Source organism: Rhineura floridana, chromosome 5, assembly GCF_030035675.1.
Source record: "Rhineura floridana isolate rRhiFlo1 chromosome 5, rRhiFlo1.hap2, whole genome shotgun sequence".
NCBI classification, from domain to species: domain Eukaryota; kingdom Metazoa; phylum Chordata; class Lepidosauria; order Squamata; family Rhineuridae; genus Rhineura; species Rhineura floridana.
The window spans coordinates 4,780,302-4,795,709 of NC_084484.1; the positions used below are offsets into that span (position 1 = coordinate 4,780,302).

Genomic DNA, 15,408 nt, shown 5'->3' on the forward strand with positions numbered 1-15,408 from the left:
TTTTCAGGATCACCAATTTAGACTGTCATTGCAAATAATGAGGATAGGCTAGCACATGCAATTGATACATTGTCACTCACTATGTACCTGTGTCAGCAGCAAAGTGGAGATACTTTACCAGTGGCAACTTGCTTCTGCCATCTTTTTTTGTGGGTGTGGCAAAATATCAAGCCAAAGGCTTCTGCAAAACAACGTAAGGACAAAGGCCTGCAGGAAGTGTCACAAATGCTTGTGGCAGTACTGTTTCTGAGAACTAGTGGGAGGTGGACAGTTTACCTGAGAAGGTATTATTCCATATTCTTCTTATTCTCTGGTAATGCTTTTTTTTTTTTAAAAAAATAAGCACATGTTTTGTTTATCCTGCAGTTCCTGGACCTACTTTGCCAAGCAGATTTGGAAGATGACAAGAAGAAAATAAAATACCCACAAAAGTGTACCCCTACCCCCCCCACTATGTAGGCTGCTAAAGGTGGTTAGTTCATGAGTTTCATGCTCAGTAATTTGACATGGGTAAGTTCCTTGGGAAAGATAACAGTCTGATAAAATGGGAATCATATTTAACTCAAAAACTAAATGTGAAACCATTATTTTATGTACACAATGGCAACTTGCGGACTGTATGGGGAACAGAGTTGCCAGGTCTCAGATGAATTTATGACCAGAGTTTTAGCCACCTTTCAGGGTTTCCAGAAGAGGGACAGACTCTGGGTGAGGAGCCAGAGTTGTGAGAGAAGGCTCTTTGATGCTACAGAACAAGCATTTTTATAGCACTTTACTTTTGCATCCACGTTTGGAGCAGAACGGCTGTTGACAATTCTACAGCTATCTAATTAAGTTACATGCTTTCTAAATGGTAGCTATTTTAGAAGACTTAGAGCATTGCCCTTGACTCAGGTTATCAGTTATCTGCATCAACGTTCACGTAGTCCTGGTAACTAACAAGGTTTTTTTTAGAACAGTGCAAGGCTATATATTCCCAGCATCCTCATCTCAAATGTACCTGCTTTGGGGCAACATGTTAGGACTATAGAGAAGTTACATGTATAATTTACTAAATAGTTTTTAAAAAATCATATCATAAGTGACCATTCAAATACCATATGCGGAGGTATAATCCAGTCTACTCACCCTGGAACTCTACCACCTCATTCTGCTGTGAGTCTGGCTATACATGCTGGAGAAGAGCATGCTGGTAGACCCTGCTTAACAAGAACATCTCTTCTTTCTTCATCATTGGACCTCAGTGGATTTTCCAGACAGAAATGGTTCCCATTTATAAAACACTTACAGTACAGCATCTACTCAGAATTGGGTATAGGATTGCACCCTTACTTAGGGAGTGTTATTTCGATTGTTTTTGCCTCAATTTTGTTAAGACTGCTTTGTACTGAGAGTCGATTTATAGGTTCATCCTTAACATGCCTAATCACAGTTTTTGTCTGGTTGCTTCTCTACTAACTAGCTGTTTTCTCTGGGATTGCCATCATTTGTTTGCTCATTTTTTATGAAGAATCTAGTCATCATTATCAAATTGTTGTAGTCCAGAGTTTTTTTCTGCTTTGGTCTCCTGTGATTTTTTCAGACCGTTTCGGCTTGTGTGTGTTTTAGATGGAATCAAACTAAATTTCAACACTAGGCTGTCTTGTAAGGGGCAGTCAAAGTGCTATAGACATTTTTAAGGCTAGAGGACCTCTAAAAAAGCTTCCTGGGACCTCTAAAAAAAGCAGGTTGAACCCATTTTATGTCTTCCTATTCAGTATGGCTGGGGGATTACTGGCAAATTGCCCTTTATTTAGTCAATTTCTGTTTATCCTGTTTTTCTTTTAGAGTGAAATAGTGCTATTTCACTGTAAACCTCAAATGAAGAAATCAGTAACGAAGAAATCAGCCTTATCTCCCCAAGACAACAGAAGCTGACTAAATAAGTGGCAATTCATCACTTACTTCCCCAGCTGCACTGAACCTGCCAGGAGGAAGTGTCATATTAACATTGGAAAGGATCTTTGCTGAGTAGAAGTTACTTGTGAGTAAACATTATAGGCTTCTACTGGGAGGAAGGGCGGGATATAAATTAAATAAATAAATATGTCTTGGCCAAAGGAAAGGGCATTACTGAATAATATGGTACTATTTTAAGATGGCTATAGAACCTTGGCTTTAATCGCAGTAACAGCTCATTGCAGAAAAGCAATAACACAGCAGCACTTTAAGAGTTCTGGTATATGCACAAAGGTGATTTTTACAATTACACATTCCTGCACATATCTGACTGCATCAATAAAATTGATGGTCCCAGGCTATGGTCTGAGGGTGCATGTAGCCAGCTCAGGTCTGGTCAGTGCCTGGATGGGAGACCGTTGGGAACCGTATGTAAGCTGCCTTGGTTTTCAATCATGAAAAAGAAAGGCGGGGTAGAAATGTAATAAATAAATAAAGTTTCCCCCAACCCCAAGAGACAGATGCTCTTCAGCTGAATATCTTTGGTAGCATATAATGTTTACAGGTGCAATCAAATTTGTACAGAAATTATAGTGGGAGGTTTCTTTGTTTTTGCAGTGGAAGCCAGGAACATATTTCTGAAAATGGGCCAAACTATGTACAGTATGTTGATCTTCACATGCTTTAGCAGTCTTCAGATTGGGGGGAAAAGATTTATAGTGGCAGTCAGGAACTTCTTATAGCTCACACAATTAAACCATATTCTTTACTATAGATATGTAAACAGAGAGCATCTCCCTTAAACAGAAAACTCATTATTGAAGTGTCAGAAAAAGGTGGATAAAGTGAAACTCCTGGTGTGTCAGCATGTGCTGTGTACGTGTATAATGAGCAAAACTTAAATCATGACATTAAAATGCTCTCTGACAAGCTGTCAGGATAACAAGCTAATTATTGCTAGCACACAGTATCCAAAAGCAGCTGAGTAGTTTGCAGAGAGATATACGTTCAAAACAACTAATCAACCTGAAGAAAGGGAATGGGAGCTGTTGTCATTTATTGAAAAAAATCAAAACCTGCTGTGATTTTGATTAATCAGAATTCCTTGCACAAACGGGCAACTCCAAGGATTTTAAGCAGACATCTTAAAAACCAGTAATAAAGGCAGGTATAGTGAGAATTTTGCTCAAGAAAATGATCTATAAATGGATGACATTCTCAGTCTGACTTTCAAGGTGAATCTGCTGACCCAGGAATCCTTCCATTTCCCAGCTGCATTTCCTTTTGCCATGCTACAGAAATGTGGCCATATCCAAGATGGTGGCAAGTAGAGTGGAAATCTGAAGCTTGAAGGAGCTCCACTGAGTGGGTTGGAGGTAATTAAGTTTACATTCAATTTATGTATGTCTCACATCTTTTGGAATATTTGATAAAAGTTATCCTTTATATTACCAAGACAGGGCTATATTGATACATATTAATGATATTTAATTAATGATTTCTTTCTGGTACAAAGAACGTAAGTTTGCACATCTATTTGCAATTCATCTTACTACCAAAACTTAAGAATTCAATTTGTCCTTCCCTTAACCCCACCCAGTGTTTTACAGATGACAGTAAATTGATGAAAACTAATATATAACTTAAAAATGAGCCTTTCTGCCGTACATCCATTTGCCTTGCTCTGACAAAGAGATGGCAAAATAATAATAAGCAGGGCCCCATTGTGCCTGGCAACTAGCTTTCTTTTCCATCCAGAGTATAAGCAGTTAACTCGCACACCTTAAAGCAGTGAATTAGTTTGTATGCTTTGCCCTTTACATGGATGTCCTTGAGTTGCTCGGTGTAATTTGTGTCAGTACTGTTCCGTTGTCACTGCACAAACTGAAGCTGTGACACGTAACTCTGCCAACCAGCCAGAGGAAAAAGCCACACAAAGAAGCAAGACAAGCCAGTATCACTTAAATCAGGCAGCCTAGCAGCATGGAAATTACTTTTGCTGCATAAGGGGAGGCGGTAATCAGTAACCCCAAATATGTGCAACTTTTCTGTCTATGTTTTAATAATGCCATAATAATTCACACACAAGTGCACACGCACGCATACACACACAGAGGGAATGCAAAACATAAATGTTTATTATTTAAAATTATATCCTGCTCACAAAAGAGACCAGTTTATCAAGAATCCTGACAGTTGACATAGGAACAATGGCATCTTACAACTCCATTCACATTTATCTCCCTATTCTTGTTCCCTTTAATTTCTGGCCCTATGAATGATTACGGCAAAGCCTGTACAATGCAATACATCAAGCCACCAAGTAATCACATTAACACTGATTCTTAATTCCTTTCCCTTCAAACTTCAGTGGAGGTTACAGCTGGAAAACGAAGGGTGATTGGAGGGCTGGTTCGGCACAGAAGGCTTTGTTCTCTGGCTGTATTCCTCCTCTCATGACTTCTTGAAAGGTACTCTCTGTTTAAGTAGAGCCAGTGTGGCGTAGTGGTTTTAAGGTGATGGACTACGATCTGGGAGACCAGGGTTCGAATCCCCACATAGCCATGAAGCTCACTGGGTGACCTTGGGCCAGTCACTGCCTCTCAGCCTCATGAAAACCCTATTTGTAGGGTCGCCATAAGTTGGAATCGACTTGAAGGCAGTACATGCACATACTCTCTGTTTAAGAGCCTTTTATCATGTATAGGCCTGAGAATGCCAGAGAGGAAGGAGCCAGAACAGGGGTATGTAGCTTTTCCTCCTTCAGCACCATCTCAGCCCACTCTCCTCCTTGTCCCCGTGGGACACACCCCCAGCCTTCCAGGATGCCTCCTTCCTTCAATTGCTCATCTATAATATACTACTGAATTACGTTGTAGCTAAGCCAGCAGAATCCAGAGATCTTGTCCTTCCTTAGCAGCTGATGAAGTCTCACTTCTGTTGTTTTGACACTGCTCAGTTACATTGGCCAGACACTGCCTATTTTTTATGCAAACACCGAGTAAAACTGTATTAAAGGAATACAAAAAATGTAAATATACTGCCTTCAAGTTGATTCCGACTTGTGGCAACCCTATGAAGAGGGTTTTCATGAGGCTGAGAGGCAGTGACTGGCCCAAGGTCACCCAGTGAGCTTCATGGCTATGTGGGGATTCGAACCCTGGTCTCCTGGGTCGTAGTTCAACACCTTAACATCTACACCACACTGGCTCTCAAAGGAATACAAACCATGGCCTTTTGTTGTATCACTAGTCTTGGAGGGTAACTGGCATCAGGAAATGGATTGGAATGCTTCCTGCCACTCACTCTTCTGCTTTCTGATCTGTTAATTTAAGGAACAAACTAGCGTCCACATTTGCTTCATTCTCACATGGTCTTCGCGTCTGCCATTCAGTTATGGAGCTATCTCTCTCCCCTGCATCATGCACATAGGTCTTGCCAGCAGCCTTACAGTGCTATCCTCACTACAGCCTGGTGCTCTCCAGGTGATCTGGACTACGACTCCTATGAGACGAGGGCAAAAGATTGGGGAAGGCTGCCTTACTAGGTGCAGGTGCTGGGGCTGAAAGGGCGGAGCCCCCCCTGCTGCAATGGCTTGCTGGGGAGGTAGGCAGATGAATACTGGTGTACCCGGAAGTAACTCTCAAGACAGCAAGGCCCTCCTTTGGGTGAGCACACATTAGTTGCCACCCCAAGCCAGGACTTTCTGTCAAACTTCACTTTCCCAGGAGAGAGCTAAAAGAAGCAATGATTGCAGTTTGATGAAGACAGAAGAGAGAAAGCAATCTGAATGTGGACTTTGCTGGGAAAGATTGCTAAAAGCAAAGGATTTTGGTGTATTGGACTGAAATACTTGCTTCCCATCTGTCCAGCCTGTGTATTTGAATAGAAAATCTAGCACAAGATAGATGTGCTAGAGGTGGTATTATAGTGTAATCTGACACATGTCTCCTCAAAAGTAGGTTCCACTGCATTCAGTGGGGCTTACTCTCAGGAAACAGGCATAGGATTGCAACCTTGGTCCCCAAGCCATCCTATAGTTTGGGGAGATGGGCACCATAGAAGTATATTTTAATTGGGGAAAGTACAGTGAATACTTACCATGCTCACAAAAACCAGATGCTCAGATTTAGTAGCCTTTCCTGGCTAGAATCTGGCTGGGAAAATGAAACCACCCGATAAAAGATTTTGTTTTCTATTAAAGATCCCCCCATTATTTGCATATGGCACTATTGTGCTAGCTGGACTCCAGGTAGCTGTTCCGCTGCCTTTCTGGGTAAGGGAAGTTGTGCCAAGGCAGCTCAGAGTGGGTGCCAGTGTGGTGCTCAAGCTCAGCCTTTCCCACCCTGGTGTCCTCCAGGGTGGGGAGGTGCAGGGAGCCAGGAGTGGTGTAGGCACATGCTGTGACCCCTTTCGGTGCCAGTAGTAACCCTGCCATAGTCATCAGCACCCATTATATTATTTGCCGCCCCAATGTATCCCTAAGTTCAAGACAATGTGTTGCATTGTCAGATTTTTTTTTAAAAAATGATGCATACCTACAGCCTCCGATTAGGGTTGCAAATGTACGTACATTTCCTCGAGAGTCAGCCCCCTTGAAATCAGAGGGACTGGATTTCCAATAAAAAAGCATCAGAGGGTTGGGTGTACACCCCCACCCCGAAAACCCCCCCAGAAGGTACACAGATTGTTAGCTGCCATTTAGGAACATGACGACTTCCATCCATCCATCCACCTCCTCCTCTCAACTGGGCGACGGTTTAGCTCCGCCCTAGAGTCCGACCTGGCTGTGTCCCCCTATCTCGGCCGTCTCCGAGCAAGAGTCCCCCTCACCGCTTGCCCCCGGCTCCGAAAAGTACCTGGTGTGCCCTTTGTCTGCGCTTTGCCTGAGCGCGAGAATTTCGCCTCGGTCCCTTGCAGCGAGCGAGCGAGCGAGCGGCGGCGGCGGCAGCAGCATCAGCAACTGCTCCTCCTCCATCTCGGCTTCGCCCAGCCTCCTGCCCGCTCGCCCACCCGGGCTGCTGACAACACGCGCGTCTCTGGGAGCTCGGCGGACTGCCGCTTCCCTCCTCACCGCCCAGGACGCGGAGGCGCCGCGCCCCGCGGGGGACCCTGCGCGCAGGTAAGGGCGACCAAGGCGGGGGGGCAGGTAGCGACGGCGGCCGCCGTGGAGCAGCAGCCGCCGCCGCCGCCGCCCGGACGCGGCAGCAGGACGCTGGTGCTGCCGCTGCCGGAGCCGCTGCGGGAGGGAGAGGAGGCTCGGAGGAGGCGCCGCGGGGGACCGGGCAGGGGGCGAGTCTCGGGGCCGCCGCACGGGCGATGTCCGAGGAGGGTCGCGGCAAAAGTGGCCCCTGGCAGCAGCCGGACTTGTTGGGTGGGGGCGAGCGGCGGCACCGTGGCAGGCAGCCCCTGTTGCGGGAGAAGGCAGCAGGCCGGGCAAGGTAGCCGAAGGGGCGCTGGGCGGGCAGGGCAGGACCTGCAGCGGACCCGCCGGGCCGGGCCGGGCAGTGCGCGGTCTCTTTTGCCGCGTTCCCACGGGCTCTGCGTCCCGCTAGGCGCCCTTCTTGGCCTCCCGTTCCTCCTCCTGTTGCTGCTGGTCCCCGGCGAGTCCAAAAGTTTCCTCCTCCCCCTCCTGGCTCTGCGTTTTGTATGCGCGCCGCTGGCGCGCCGCTGGGTCGGGCAACAGCCGGAGGGATAGGCGAGGAGATGGAGACAGCCGAGCGTCCCTTCTCCAGTTTCTCCTCCCTTCCAGGAGGCTCTTGCCGAGGAAGAGCTCCTGCGATGCTTCGATAAACTTGAACTCTCGTGTGGGGTTTTTTGGGGCTGAGAGGGGAACTTTACTGGTCAGTTCCCGAAGTTTCCCTTTTGTCCTTGGCCGAAGAGAGGGGCAGGGCGGCTCCCAGGTAGGCAGTCTTGGAGAGTAACGGTTTCCAGCAGGGATGTGGTGTGGCTAGCAAGAAACGTGTTGGCATTTTCCTCGCTGGGTGGGAGAACACATGCTTTGCTTGTAGAAGGTCTGAGGTTCAGTTTCCTGCCCCTCTGGTTCAACAGTTTCAGGGAGCAGAGCTAGGAAATGCCTTCATCTGAAACATTGGAGTGCTGCTGCCCATCAGAACAGACAATCCTCAGCTAAATGACCCGTGCTCTGAGGATATGAAACAGTACCTTATATATTTAAATGCACCCGGTGGTTTCTGAAAACTGGTTTTATGGCCGTACAGAGTTATCAAGATTTGAATGCCTGGCTGGCCACTTTAATTTTGGTTGGCTGTCATACTGTGGAATGATTGTAATGGAAGTGGAAGCAGGGAATGTAAGAGATACATAAGGTGCCTGCTTATAGCTCAACAATCCTTCCTGTTTATTGGAAAGGTGCCAAGGCTGATGGCTATTGTTTGGTTTCAAGAGAGAACAGACACAACCGTATGTGAGTTTTGGGGCTGGGGAATGATTGGCACAATCACCTGCTATTTGTGCTTTTTGAAAAAATATTGTGTGTTTTTCAAAAAAGCTTATGGATGATTTTGCTTTGTTATACAGAACACTTTATTTGGTTTGTTCCTCTTAGATTAGATTTCAGCAGTAAAAATTTAAAGTACCAAGTATTCATAAAAGGAAGAAGCCTTTGGAATTGCAAGAAATGTGTCTGGCAGGCAATTCCAGAAGTTATAGATTTTATTGACCTGGAGCTTTTTCTGGAAGTTGGGAGGGGGCAGGCTGGGTAACCCTCTCTTGGGTGGACGGGGAGGACTCTTAGCTCGCTAGTGGAGCACACATCTTGCTTGTAGAGCGCCCACGAATCCTTAACATGCCTGATTCAAAGGTGACCAGAGAGCTGGGCTGCGACCAGAGAACTGCTGCCTTTTCACAGTGAGACAATATTGGGCTGTGGAGTCGTGGTCTGACTCCGTATGGCAGCTTCTTATGCTGTTAACCCATAATGTGCAGCGTCCTCCGGTAAGGGACACAAGGGCATCTTCTTATGATGTAATAATTTTTAAATGATTTACAAATCTGGAACTCATGCCTATGCTAGGAGGGCTGGCAGACCTGATGTTCCAAAATATTTAAGCTGATTTGGGCGGCAATCTTATGCACACTTTCTTTGTAGTAAGTTCAGCCGGACACAATACTTTTGAGTAAGTGTACTTAGGAACAGGTCTTTAAGTTGTGTAGAAGCTGGTGAGAAATAAAAACAGCACCTTCCTCTTTCAATAAGTTGAATTTATTATTTGCATCATACATTCAGTCATATGTAACTTATGGCATGTTTTTAAGGAAGCATAGAAAATCATAAAAGGTTTGTGTCACAGAAGGGAAGGAAGAATATAGGTTTCCTTGGATGTGTTTGGAAGATATTTTCTTTGTCTTGAAAATGTATTGCTGTTGGTTTCAGTGGTCTACTTAGGACCATTCGTGGGTTTCCTGGTTACATTGTCAGCTCCAGGAAAGTATCACGTTGTTACTCAATCTTACTCCTTTAGCAGTATTCTACTTCTGCTGCCCATCTCCCCCTCCCCCCCATCCCACTCCACCTGCTCCCCCAGTGGTCCTGGGTTGAGTTGAGGTTTAGAAAGAATTCTTGCCAGACATGCTGGGATATCCAGTGTGGTAATGGTATCTTGTTCCTTAGTAACCACCTACTGTGATCAGAAAGCAGAAGAATGCAAGGTGAAGCCTCCTTTCCCTCCCCCAAGACTGAGATGGCCAAAGACCGAGCTCATCCTCACTGGAGCCAACCTAATTGGGTAACACAAAGCGATCTGTAAAGCTTTCTTTGGTATATTCATATGGAGGTTGATGGGAGGCAGGGAACTTCGTGCCACAATTAAACAGTGAAAACTCCGCTCAGTTATACCTCAATCTATAATCACAGTATTAAATTTAAAGCTTAAAATTTAAATATAAATGGAACAGAATTTTTTCTAGCCCTGCACATGGGAACAAAAATAATATTGTATGACTGTATGGAAAATGAATATATGTTTAGAATATTTGTATTTAAAACGCCCCCCAAACAAAACCAGAGTATCAGCTCAGTAGAAGAAATACTTTTACTGCTGAGGTAAAGTATATGTATATTGCAATTCCATAATGTTTGTTCCATCACTGTCAGCAGGTGCCAGTTTATTTATCAATGGTGTTCTGTCATGCTCTCTTTTTGGGATGCCACTCCAGCCCCCACCCACCCCGTTCCAGGCTCCGCATCTCCCTATTCCCCTTTCTCTCTGCTTCCCTTCCTCTGACTAAGGGTGGCTTTGTGTTGCGTAGCAGTACAGGACACCAGTGTTTGCCGCAGTCAACTCTTAAAACCTGGCACATGTCCACTGTATGTTTGGAGGTGCATCTCCCTTTTGTACTTCATCTATGTGGCCTGCATTTGGTCCATCTCCTCCCAATAATAGTCCACTTTCTTCTATCCTCCCCTCCCCCAGGCAACTTAAAATATTATGGGACTTGACATGAAAAAGCCGTTTGGAATGCCTCTTTCATCTGAAGGTGTCGTCACTGGTCTATCAAGCCCAGTAAGATCACAAATTGTACCTGGTAGGAGGAGCACAGGCTGGGGCTTTCCCCAGCACTTCTGCTTCCGTCTGGGTGCTTGTGGATGCAAAGCATGGACTCTGCCACTGAGCTGTGAGCCCACCAGGATAGCTACAGATCTATCCTTACAAAGCAGCTGGCTGGAGCGATGAATGCATTTGGGCTCCCAGCAGGTTTTTGGTTTTAAATATTAGGGTCTAGTTTGGCTCCTGCTGAAGTTGGTGCTAAAACTCCAAAAGCAGGAGACTTTGATTCTGAACCAGGCAGTCCTTATATACATTGTCTGTTTTCATTTTCTTATGCCCCTGGTTTAAAGCTCTAGCCAGTAAAATGCTTCTTGGCACTGGGCTGTAGGTTAACCTCAGGTGCATTTAATGTGCATTGCTATTGATCATGAAGAACAAAGGCAGACATTTCATACTATGCCCTGTCAATCAAGTCCAGCAGCTGAATTTCCTGATTGCCAATTTATTTATTTATTATTTGATTTATATCCCGCCCTTCCTCCCAGCAGAAGCATTAAACAATTTGCAGTTGTTTAATGGTCCTGAGACTTTAACATTCTAGTGACCTGCTGAACTGTGCTTGCAAATGGAGCTTCATGTTTAAGGGCAAATGTTTCCCCCCCCCTTACTTTGTATTGTGAATTTCTTGAAAAATTACACATGCATAAATGGGAACATTTATTTACTGAGATTTTAAGGTTTTGTCTTCCTGAAGCTTTGGAACAGTTTCCAAATTACTATTCTGTTTATTTTTTTCCAAAGACCTCATATTGGTTGGCCCTGTAGTTAAACACTCTACCATATTTGGTCCGCATTTGATCAGAATTTCAAGAAGGTCAGTGGACTGGTGAAATTAGTTAAGAAGGATGTTATCAAGAAGGATAACATTAAAAATATATATCAAAAGGTCAGCTAGGGATGGGATTGGGAGAGGTGGCACAGTGGCTAGACATCTTATGTCACCTTGATGCTTCTCAGGCCTATTTTATCTGTTGTCCAGTCCCAGTGCTGGTAATAATAATAATAATAATAATAAAAATGATGGTTCATGTTTGGTTCATAACTGCAAGGCTGAACTTAGAATAAAATTTCATAAACTGGTCTTTGGTACATGCCTTTATTAGCTATGAGGAAACAAGAGTCGAGGATGGGGTGGACATACCCTAATCGTAGTTGAATATCTAAACTTCTGCTCATTGAGGTAGGCCAAAAAGGTTGAGTCTGAATATCTTCTGCTATAAAAAGAGTTGTTGGACAACCAGTGGGCCTGCAACAAAAATGTTTGAGTGTAGACTGCCCCATTCGTAGTTTCAGCAGCCAACCTTGCCTGCTTCCAGGATGATACATTCCTTTTCTCTCCCCCCCTCCCAGGTTTTCTCTCTCCTCCCCAAAATAAGACAGAATGTTGTCATCACTAAGCATACTCATTGGGCTGTTTGGGAGTTCTCCCCCTCCCCCAAATAGCTTTTTTCCTAAATATTTTTTGTCCTTCTACAATCCTTGGGGTTTCCCTAAGTCTGAAGATAACCTCCTCACACGCATGGACAATGTCATTTTGGCTACATGAGGATCCATACTTGGAGAATGAGTTTGGTATTATAGGAGTGCTCAGGGAAGAAGATTAGTATTTGTCAAGGATGCTTCAAATCTTGGGTGCAAATTGGTGCACTGTTTTATCAGCCTGATTCAGATCAGATGCTGCAGTCGCCTTTGTATCTCCTCCTGTGGGAAACAATGAGTGAGGCTGATAGGGAATTTATGTGACCTATTCTTACTAGATGGAGAATGGGCACGGATCATTCTTCAAGGGTGGCTGTTTTCTCCTTGGAAGCTACATTGGAAGATCTGTGGTGTGTGTTTGTGTGTGCACAGCACATGGGTGCAGGAGATCTGTGTGGCTTCTTGTGCCCATGTGGACGGGAGGATAACTAGCTTCCAATTCTTACCCACATTTCCTCAAAAGTTGCCTATAACTGAAAACTTTGGACTGGGGCACAGGGGGGGACAGGGTCCTCTAGGCATCCCTTTCTGTAGCTCCTTCTCATGTTAATACCATAAACGGGCTCCACGAGCACAAGAGGAAGCAGGGCTATGCTGTTGGCCCTCCCCCTGATGTTATAACAACCCAGCTCTGCCCCCAGCCTCCACAAACTGAGTGAAGGGCTGAATGGGAAGCTGGCTGTATTTGTGAAACAAAACGAGATATATAAAGAATATGCTTCCCTGCAGATATGGAGGGACCATATGGAGGAGGGATCTGCTCAACTCCCCTGTTCAGAACTGTAGTGTTTGAACTATTTGTGAATATGAGGTCTTGGGATGGATAAACGCATTGTGACACCAGTGTGGAAATTGTGATGGATTTTCAGACACAGGTGTGACTCTTGTTTATTGAAAGCATAGTGTGAGAAGAAGAACTAGGGTATTGTCTTTTTTTATGACCATGTCCACATTGTACCAAAATAATAATAATAATAGAATCAGCTGCTGAGTAGCTGGAATTCGCAATAGTTTTAGCACTTTTCCTTTTTATAAGAACTGTAACTGTATCTTTTGTCCTAATGGTTAAAAATGGCACTTAAGTCACTTTTCTCCATTATTAGCCTTTCTGTGTAGACTAATTTTGAGGTTTAATGCTCCATATATAGTCAAGGATACAATTCTGGTCTCAGAATTCTGCTGGGACATTCTGGATGGGTGCCTGGCTGGACCCTTGCTGGTGTCTGTTCTTCACTCCCTTTTTTTCTTTTACATTTTTCTGACTGCTGGTTCTCCTTCTTTTTCTTTTCTTAGTATTTATTACCGTATATTCCGGTGTATAAGATGACTTTTTAACCCTGGAAAATCTTCTCCAAAGTCGGGGGTCGTCTTATATGCCGGGTGTCGTCTTATTAGGGTTGCCATATTGCCCGGATAGCCAGGTTTTACCCGGATTCTAAGCATGCCACCCGGCGCCCGGCTAGCCCCTTAGGTGGCCCGGATTCTCAGCTTTCATTTAAAAAAAAAATTAAGTTTCTAGGTGGTGTGGTTCTCGAGATATATATAAAAACGTCAGGCACCACCCCCGGTTAAATCTTTTTTTAAACTACTGTATAGCACTTCGTAGCTTTAACCCCGCCCGTTCAGGATTTCAGCCAATCAGTGAAGTGTTTGTTTGGTGGCAGTGTCTGCAAAACCTCATTGTGAGGCCAGAAAATGGTGGTTTCCCCTCCTGTTTATCTGAAAATCTCATAAATTGGGTAGGTATATACATTTCAGTTTTTCCCCCTGTTGTGTGTAGGAGTCAGATCCTGGGCAGTGTTTTGAAAACCTTCCCAATAGTTGCTTTTGGGGGTAAAAATCCCATATGTCCAGAGTAAATCCTATTGAATTCAGTAGGAATTACTTTTGAGTAGACATGATTATGAATGTGCTGAAAATCAATGGGACTTTGGAGTGAATGTAAAAAAGAATTGTGTTTGTGTTCTCTTTCTGCCCCCCCCCAGTCCTATTTTAAAGCAAGTAGGCAGGGCTTACTTAGGTATTGCAGTTTTTATTCTGTAGGAAACTAATACTGATTTTTAAAAAACTAATACTGATTTTTCTGCAATGACCAATTGGTTTGACAATAAACTATTATATGGGCTGTATGTATTTATACATCTGCAGTGTGTGCGTGTGTGTATGGAGTCTTTCCAACACCCCTGTGAGGTAGGGTTGCAAACCAAGGCAGCTCACAACAAGAAATAAAGCTATTTAAAATCCAATAACCATAAAAACAAGTATAAACAGTTGCAAAACAGTGTAAAGTGGCATGATTCGGAATTTTGGGTTGTGTGAATGAAGTTGCTTATCACTTGAGGTTGCATTTCTGTCCCTGTTTGAGTAAGCCCCATTGAATACGCTGGGACTTGCTTCTGAATAAATAAATTTAGGATTGCACTATAAATATCTTTACAGTTTGTGTAAATAATAAATATATTTGATAGTTATGCTTATATAAATATTTCTTCATTTATCATATTTTTGGTTTTTGGTTAGGAATCCTGACTGGTTGTGAGATGCTTAGTTTTTTGCCTTATAGGAATCTTGTTGTGGTTGGTATGGTATTACATTTAGGAAAGTGTTACTGCCTTCTGTATTTTTTTTCCTATTTGCATTTCACTTATCTTTAACCTCACTCCGTTACAGCCATAGAAGCAACAGCAGCATATGCAAGATAATTAACTCCCATTAGTGATAAGAACAAGAATTTATAATTATTATTTCAATTAAAACAAGAGCCTTATCAATACTTTGAAGAGGACCAGATATTTATTTTCTTTCTGAGCCCAGGACTGGGTCTTTCATGATGCCCGGTGGGGGGGGAGCAGGAGAGTAGTCGATAAGACAGACATCCTGGCATTGGTAATCTAATTAGCAAGGTATGTGTGGGGTTGTTGTACACTTCCAGGCTCAGTTTCATTTTGAGTATGGAGGTGGAACCTGTGTAGATGTGGTTATCAAAGGGAGAAGAAATTTTGAGTTAAGCAAAGCTCTGCTTTTTGTTTGATTAAGCAGGGGTAGTCTTATACGGCGAGTATATCCCAAACTCTATATTTTAACTGGAAAAGTTGGGGGTCGTCTTATACGCCCAGTCGTCTTATACGCCGGAATATACGGCAGTTGCTTTTTTCCAAAAAGGAACTCAAAGCGGCTTACAAAAAAAACCTGTACTCAAAGTGGCTTACAACAAAAGCAAACAACAATTACAAAAACAATTTCATGATAAAATAATACAACAGCAGTAATAAAGCAATAACAAATGTCACAGCAAACACAAAACCCTTTTCAATACTATAAGTACAACATTACATTATTTAGCAGGCCACATTGCACCTCTTGGCAATATGGGAGAAATAAAAGGAAATTAAGACAGTTTCAGCTTTGCTCCTAGAAACAC

At 43.7% G+C, this 15,408-nt stretch overlaps 2 protein-coding genes across 10 annotated transcripts in view; one reads left to right on the forward strand and one right to left on the reverse strand.

Moving 5' to 3' along the window:
• Positions 1-6,767: 6,767 nt before the first annotated feature.
• The window catches only part of LOC133385750 (uncharacterized), a 69,645-nt gene continuing 61,004 nt past the window's right edge, over positions 6,768-15,408 (reverse strand). The window contains exon 2 of the mRNA XM_061629335.1: positions 6,768-7,761. Coding sequence (XP_061485319.1) covers positions 6,768-7,761 — 994 coding nt within the window. The remainder of the gene's footprint in view (positions 7,762-15,408) is intronic.
• Positions 6,893-15,408, forward strand: part of ENOX1 (ecto-NOX disulfide-thiol exchanger 1) — a 611,398-nt gene continuing 602,882 nt past the window's right edge. For 8 of the 9 annotated variants that reach the window (XM_061629891.1, XM_061629898.1, XM_061629899.1 and 5 more), the window contains exon 1: positions 6,893-7,060. The gene's annotated coding sequence lies outside the window, so the exon portion shown is untranslated. Of the gene's footprint in view, positions 7,061-7,640; positions 7,842-15,408 lie in introns of those variants that run through there. The other variant, XM_061629897.1, reaches the window with a different exon arrangement.